The following is a 7,569-nucleotide window of genomic DNA, read 5'->3' on the forward strand; positions in this document are numbered from 1 at the left end:
TGGGGGGTGTGGGGGAGGGATGGAAGAGGCGGTGAGAAGTGGCGAGCCGCGGGCGAGATTGGTAGGAAGAGGTGGCGAAGAAGAAGATCGCGGGTGTGCGGAAAATTAGATTCGCGGGTAGGAAGAGGCGGCGAGGAGGAGGCTGCGCCGTGGGGTTTGGCGACTTTTTTGCAGCTTCGCGAAGAAGAAGAAGATCGCGGGCGAGATTGGTAGGAAGAGGCGGGAGGGCTGGAGGAGGCGGCGAAATTAGATTCGCGGGTAGGAAGAGGCGGCGAGGAGGAGGCTGCACCGTGGGCTTTTTCGCGTGCGGGTGTGCGAGAGGGCGGGACGAGGCGGGAAGAAGATCGCGGGCATTTTCGCGAGGGCAAAACAAGCCTTTTTCAGGCTGCGAAGCTGCGCCGTGGGTAGCAGATGGCTTTCCGCTTCTCTTCCGCTTTAGCTTTCAATTGCCGCGAAGTTACGAGCCAAACGTCAAATTATCGCGATTTAGGGCCGCGAAGCCGCAAAGAAGCGGCCCCAAACGGAGCCTAAGAGGAATTCATAGATTATTTAAAAAGGGGCGATTTAGATATTGATTAGCCACCCAAAATATCTGTAATTTTTTTCGGTTCTTCTTAACCAAATTAATGTGATCTTAAAATTTTAACCGGAAAGAATGACTTAAAAGTAGAATACTAAAAATAGTTAAGTGTTCAGTTTTAATGCTTAAGAAAGATAATCTCTATTAACATTTTAAAAGAAAAAAAAAAGAAAAATTGTCAATCAGATATAGTGATTCTCAGGAGAAAAAGAAAAAGTAAAAGAAGAAAAGAAAAAATAAAAAAATGAACATTCTCTGAGAAAAAGCTTAAGGTTGGCACTATAAAAATTCAAAAAAAAAAAAAGTTGAGGGGGGTTTATTGAGACTTAAGTTATAAAATGAGCTTTGATCCTGTAATTAAAACTATGGTATAAGTTATTTTCAAGGATAAAAATTAAGTGAATTTTGAGTTTGTTAAAATCCACTGAAATTGTGCAAAAGATATTTAAGGTTTGTGAAAGAGATTTTAAATGATACCAATTTAAAGATCTATGAGATTTTCTTAAGAAAAGAAAAAAGAGAATTAGGGGATGGCCAAGTCATTAACAATTAAGGATAATCAAGTCTAAATATTATTTCATTCTTACTTAGATTTGATAAAACTGTTTGAAATGATAGAACTCTGCAGGAGTACCAATTCTATCAAAAATCTCAAATGAGTCATTTGAATACTGGGCAAGTAATATTGTAAGTTTGGGGGATTTGTCATGTGTCAATTCTACGTGATTTTACCTGCATTTTACATAATTTTATTTATTTATCACGAATTTACGCCTGAAAACGTATTTTTTCATGTTGTGCATAATGTAGGAAATTAAATACAAACAAGTTGGAATGAGAAAATCCACTAGAAAAGTGCCCAGAAGCAGCATGACCACGCCTAAAGGCGGCGTGACCACAACCCTTATCGAACATGGCCGGTGACCACGCCGAAAATAGCATGACCGCACCATATGATGCAGCAGAGCAGCGTGACCATGCCGACTCAGGCAGTTCAGCAGCGTGACCACGCTGACTAGCGGGAAACACTTTAGGAAGGAAATTTGATGGCCCAAATCGTGATTTTTGCTATAAAATCAAATCTTAGGGTTTCTCGTAGGGAGTTCTGCATCAGAGAAGATTTGGAGGTTAAAAGAAGAGATTTTTAGTGAGATTTTGAGGAATCTCTTGACGGTTGTCTTCCTCCTTGGGTGAAAACCTTTAAGGGAGAGTTTTTCCATACTTTGTGAGTTGTGAGAGAGTTTGTATGAGAGGGAAATGTGCTATCTTTGTAGAGGAAACAATTTCTTGTAAGTTTTTCATATTTATGTTCCTTGTAATGAATTTTCATGTAATTTTTTTTCCTATAATTTTCTTTGTAATGAGCGGCTAAGCTTTTCTTCGTTTCTCTGTGATGTAGGGAGTAGTGGATTTATCGAGAGTTTTTTGTGATGTTTTTTCTTTAATCTTTTTCTTGTGCTTTCATAGCCTGTATTGTTAGTTAACCTCCAAATTTAATTTACTCTTAGTTTGGTCAATTAGAAAGTTAAAATATTTCGTGAAACTACGACCTCTAATCGTTATGAAATGAAACGAAGGGTTAACCATATATTTCTGAGAGGATAGACATATTTTAATGCAATTCTGCAATCATTCTAGGAGATCAGAAAAATCACAGATTGTCATGGAGATTGAGAAAGTCTCAATTTCATGGATTCTAAGCTTCTTTTGACCTAGACATAGACATAAGAAGTGTTATGTCTCTTATTGACAGTAATCGCATATAAAAACATTTAGAAAAAATTACAATCGTCACGATCCTCGAATCACAAAGGCACGGGCTTCATTTATTTTGAAGGAACTCACAACTACCCTCCTATTTTCAGTTTTTCTTTCAATTGCTAAGTACTCGGTTAGCTACGACCTTAGTGCTTAAAAATCACCTTTTGATAAATGCTAAGCTAGGTTAACTAATTTAGTAAACTAGAGATTTTTCTGCGGAAACAGATATTACACTTTTCCTATGGGATCGATACGTGGTCTTTTTGAACCACATTACTAGTCGACACATGCATTTGTATTGTATGACTTACGTCTCGGTAAGTTTTGACGTGTCACTCTTGTTCACTATGATTGCACCAATCAGAATAAATGAGCGAGCGAGAGAATTCAGAGGTAGCGTTTAGAGACAGAGAAGAAAAAATAAGCAGAAGAAGGACGTAGGGGAAGGAAGAAAGAGAAGAAGAAGGGGAGAGAAGGCTTCGACTTACCTTGTAGTGTGAAGCCGGCGTCATGAATGGAAAGCAGTCGGGAGGATTTTGTGCCCTAGTTGTTCGACAGAGGAACTCAAACTTCTAGCACGAGTGGCTCGTGAGACACTCAACACAGGGAGCTATGATCTACATGAATTAATGGAAGAGGAAATAGAGCTCGTGCGGCTCACAGAGGAGGGAAGAGGTATGTTCGCCGTGTTGTGCTACTCGTAGAGGGAGAAGCACTCACTGGAGAGGGCCTTCTGCATGCGAAGGAGGCTCGAATGGCTGGTTTGAAGTTGGACCGAGAGCTTGGGGAGGAAGAAGAGGTCACAGGAGCATCTCGCGTGCATGAAGTGTTGGACCAATCAATTCGAATGCTTTAGGGCTTGGCAGAGGTTATAAGGTAATATATGAAATTAAATTAATTTAAGTTATTATTTTTCATTCATTTAAAATGAAATTGAGAAACTTTGTATTAAATTGATTTTAATTTTTATTAACAATTGTTTAAGGTATTGGTAAAAAGGCTAAAGCAGAAAAAGAAGGCTTTGCTGTGGGAAAGAAATTGAGTCATACGACTAATTTTAATTACTAAATGTTTTTTTCCTAATTAAGAAGAGTTAGGCAAAATTAAAAACTTTAAGAGCACTAAAATCTAAATTTAAGGCTTAATAAAGTGACTCTTAAATGAAATATGCTAAAAGAAAATTTAGAATGCCTCTAAAACAGAATTATAAAAGTTAATTTATGAAATGTTGATATCTTAATGTATGATATAATTGATATAATATATTTTGTTCCTATAGGTGCACTCAAAAGTTGACTGGCCAAGGAAAGGACAATTTGACTACAGTATTGAGGTGGGTAAATGTTCTTTATTTTACAGTAGTTCTGTTATTTATATTTCTCAGCTTTTATTTTAAATGCAAAAGTATATGTTTTCTTTTAAATTTATATATATGTATATGGGAGTCATACCTGAATGTTTCTGACAGAAGAATGCAACATACCCATGTATGAAAATTGAAATGGAGATAGAAATGAAAATGGAAATGGAAATAGTTACATATATTTTTAAAATATACATTGATACGGCGAATTCCAATAGTGGAATGTGTAAAAAATAAATTAAAAGAAATGAAAATATTTTTTTCACTGTTTTCTTTTATTGCACAGGAATTTTTATTGTTTATTGTAAGTTTATAAAATATTTTAAAATAAGAATTGTTGTAATTTAGAATCATTTATTCACAGAGTAATTTAACTTAACTCGTAAATAGTGTACATTTTTTACAGGAAAGCAAGTTATAGACTAGATGAACTTCAGAGATTCTGTGTACAGTCTCTGAGAAGCGTGGGATGATAGGTATTATAATTCAAGTTTATTTTATGTTAAAGGTAAAAATTTAAATATGAATCAAAATTAATATGAATCAAATGTTGTAAATTAAATTTTATGAATTAGAATGACTCTTTTGTTCTTTGATAGATTTTATTTTATTTGATTATGAAATGAAATTGTTAGATAGGTTTCCTCCGTCCGACCGTCAGTTTTCGCCTTTGTAATTTCAAACCCTTGAGGTTGGGTCGTGACACTATCAATTGTTTTGTGCCTAGTAACAATACATCAATGTCTATCCCTGGGCATAAATGATTGGCTATTAGGCTTTTATTCTATATGGTTAGCATAATTATAAATCTTTCCACTAAAGCTCAAATAAATTTAGCCAATCTAGATCTTGAAAGAGTAGATCTAGCTACTAAAGATTATGGATATGATTTACCAATATGGGTTGTGTAATCAGACCTAGATATCGAGCTATTTGTTAGTAAAGGCCTCACCCACTTACATCATTGTATGACCTGATACTACAATAAATATAATTGCATGATGATCTTTTTATGAATATAAGGTCATCAATCTATATTTCATGCGTTACATGAATACCCAGTTTGGATTTTAGAATTTACATAAGGGTTGTTTGCTAGTATGTATATTTTATACTGTTGTGTAAAAAATACATTGCATTGGTTGGATGTAATATGAATTCAGTGAAATGATTTGTTTTATTTGGTTTAATATGCGTAACATTCATTGGCTAGTATTGCAGGTACTGAGCTATCAACAAAAGCGGAATGGCAATTTTTGCCTAAGGAAGGGGAAGATTGATATTAAGTGGAGGTTATCCATTTTGCTTTGTTTCCGAATAGTTTCAGATCTCCATGCTATTTATTTTAAAAAACTTTGATTTTGCGTCCATCTTTTACTCAAAAATACTTGATGTTCTTTACTTCACATGATTTCCTCTATTGTCGGCTACATGAGCTCGAGGGAAGGCAAACTAAATCATTGATGTAGCTCATCATCGTATAGCTAAATAAACCCTTTCCATGTCGATTCTCCATGGCCCAAGGTTCAAAGTCAAAGCTTCACCATGTCGTCTATGTCAATCAGGAATGACGAAAATTAGGCAGCTAAATTAGAAGTTTTCTATAATTAGGAGCTTGCTTATTTTCAATATCTTTATTCTGATATATTTCCCTTTTAGTTGAATATTTAAATTGGGAATATGTATTATTAAGTTTTACCTATTAAGTTACCTAAAATAGATTATATGCACTTTATTTTGTATCTAAAATAGATTGTAAGATTGTTATTTAATGGAATGAAAGCAAAGCGAAAAGGCAATTCAGCCTATTCAGATTTCAACCTATTTTTTCTCAAAACTTTGACATGGTATCAGAGCAAAAAATTTTGCCCTAACTACTGGTAATCGTTGAAGTACCGTCAAAACTCCCTTTTCACCGGTTTTCTTGTGGGAAGGGAGGAACTATTTATGCTCCTTCGATTCACCTTCTACCGCAGAAAGGAAGGAACTATTTCTCCGCCTTCGATTCGCCTTTTATCGGTTCGTCTCGGGCTTCGGTTATAGATTTGTGTGTTCCTCTGTATGGGCGACAATAGCACAATGTTGATGAACACAGCGGTTCTGGTGACGTGCATACGCAATTTTCACCGTAATCGTGGTCCGGTCTTAGGGATACTCAAGGGCTATGTGGGACTCAACACCGCCATCTTCACCGATCTCTGCTCTGCTCTTTTTACGGATGACCCGACCTCTTTCATCCTCATGCTAGCCGTTGTACCTATTGTTATCTGCACCATCGCTATGGTCTTCCTCTGTGAGACATCGTCTAGAACTCCGACGCGGAATCATCTCCGTCGTCAATTTCAATCCTGTTATCACAGCACTCCATCGCCTTCTTCCTTTGATTCGACGAGTTCCAGACGAAGCCAACCGTCGCTGCGGATGGTGTGCTGACTCTCTTGGATCTTCTCCGTTGTTTTCATCGTTCTTCTCGCAGCTTCGACTATCATGCCGACGTTCCTCTGGTTCAAGGCCGATCATCCTCACTGCGAGCGATTAATTCAGACCTGGAGGTGGCTGAGAGTCAGATTCAAGCGCCGCTCCTCACTGGCAGCAACACGAAAAAAAAAATACCGACGGAACTGACAGTGACCGACGATTGGGGAAAGCGGATTCAGAAGAGACTAAGAGACCGGAGATCGGAGAGGATCATATTATATGGGAAGCTATGAGGAAATTGGAGTTTTGAGCATTGTTCGTCTCGTTTCTCTGCGGTGTGGGAACGGGGATGGCTGTAATGAACAATATGGTCAGATGGGTCTCTCCATGGGCTACTCCAACGCCTCCATCTTCGTCTCTCTCGTCAGCATCTGGGGCTTCTTTGACACTCTTGAGCTCTCTCGAGCTTCGACACTCTCAGGCTTCGGCCTCTCGGGCTTCGACACTCTCAGGCTTCGACCTTTCGAGCTTCGACACTTTCGGGCTTCGCCAATTTCGTGCTTCGACACTTTCAGGCTTCGACACTTTCGAGTTTCGACATTTTTAGGTTTCAGCGCTCTCGGACTTCAGCTCTCTTGGGCTTCGACACTCTCAGGCTTCGGCCTTTTGGGCTTGGGCACTCTTGGGCTTCGACCCTCTTGGGCTTCGGCACTCTCAGGCTTCGGTCTTTCGGGCTTCGGTATTTTCAGGCTCCAGCACTTTCAAGCTTCGGGCTTCGATACTTTTGGGCTTCTGCACTTTTGGGCTTCTGCATTCTTAGGCTTCGGCATTCTGAGTCTTCGGCACTTTTAGGCTTCGACACTCTTAGGCTTCGACATCTTCAGGCTTCGGCACTCTAAGGTTTCGACATTCACAGCTTGAGGATTTTTTGTCCCGGCAATATTATCAGTTTCCTGTTGGAAAATTGATGCTTCTTGATCGTCAGCATCAATTTAAGGGGGGATGTCATCAGGAAGGACGGAAATCAGACAGCTAAATTAGGAGTTTTTTATAATTAGGATCTTCCTTATTTTCAATATTTTTATTCTGATATATTTTCCTTTCAGCTGATATTTAGATTAGAAATATGTATTATTAAGTTATCTAAAATAGATTATATGCACTTTATTTTGTACCTAAAATAGATTGTAAGATTATTATTTAATAGAATGAAAGCAAAGGGAAAAGACAATTGAGCCTATTCAGATTTCAACCTATTTTTCTCAAAACTTTGAGAGTCTACCTCACTTTCATTATTTTCTCCCTCAAGCTGCTCTTAGTTTCACATAACATCATCCATATAAGTATATTCTGAGAAAAACAAATTTCTTCTCCGGCTCATATAATTTTCCCATCTGTTTTAGTCTACGAATGCTATTGTTGTCTCTTTTGTCTAGGCGGAAGGACA

The 7,569-nt window shown here is 37.9% G+C and overlaps 1 protein-coding gene and 1 pseudogene across 2 annotated transcripts in view; both read left to right on the plus strand.

Annotated features, from left to right (window-relative positions):
• LOC110020661 overlaps nucleotides 1-4,180 on the plus strand; it is a 17,781-nt gene extending 13,601 nt beyond the window's left edge. The window contains exons 3-4 of one of the 2 annotated variants that reach the window (XR_002293549.1): nucleotides 3,621-3,674; nucleotides 4,111-4,175. Coding sequence is in view for 1 of the 2 variants with exons in the window: in XM_020718839.1 (XP_020574498.1) it covers nucleotides 3,621-3,674; nucleotides 4,111-4,125 (69 nt within the window). In the remaining variant the exon portion in view is untranslated. Of the gene's footprint in view, nucleotides 1-3,620; nucleotides 3,675-4,110 lie in introns of both variants that reach the window. The other variant, XM_020718839.1, reaches the window with a different exon arrangement.
• A 715-nt stretch (nucleotides 4,181-4,895) lies between these two features.
• On the plus strand, nucleotides 4,896-6,974 carry LOC110020708 (annotated as a pseudogene).
• Nucleotides 6,975-7,569: the final 595 nt, after the last annotated feature.

This window comes from Phalaenopsis equestris, unplaced genomic scaffold (assembly GCF_001263595.1).
Source record: "Phalaenopsis equestris unplaced genomic scaffold, ASM126359v1 Scaffold000107, whole genome shotgun sequence".
NCBI lineage: Eukaryota > Viridiplantae > Streptophyta > Magnoliopsida > Asparagales > Orchidaceae > Phalaenopsis > Phalaenopsis equestris.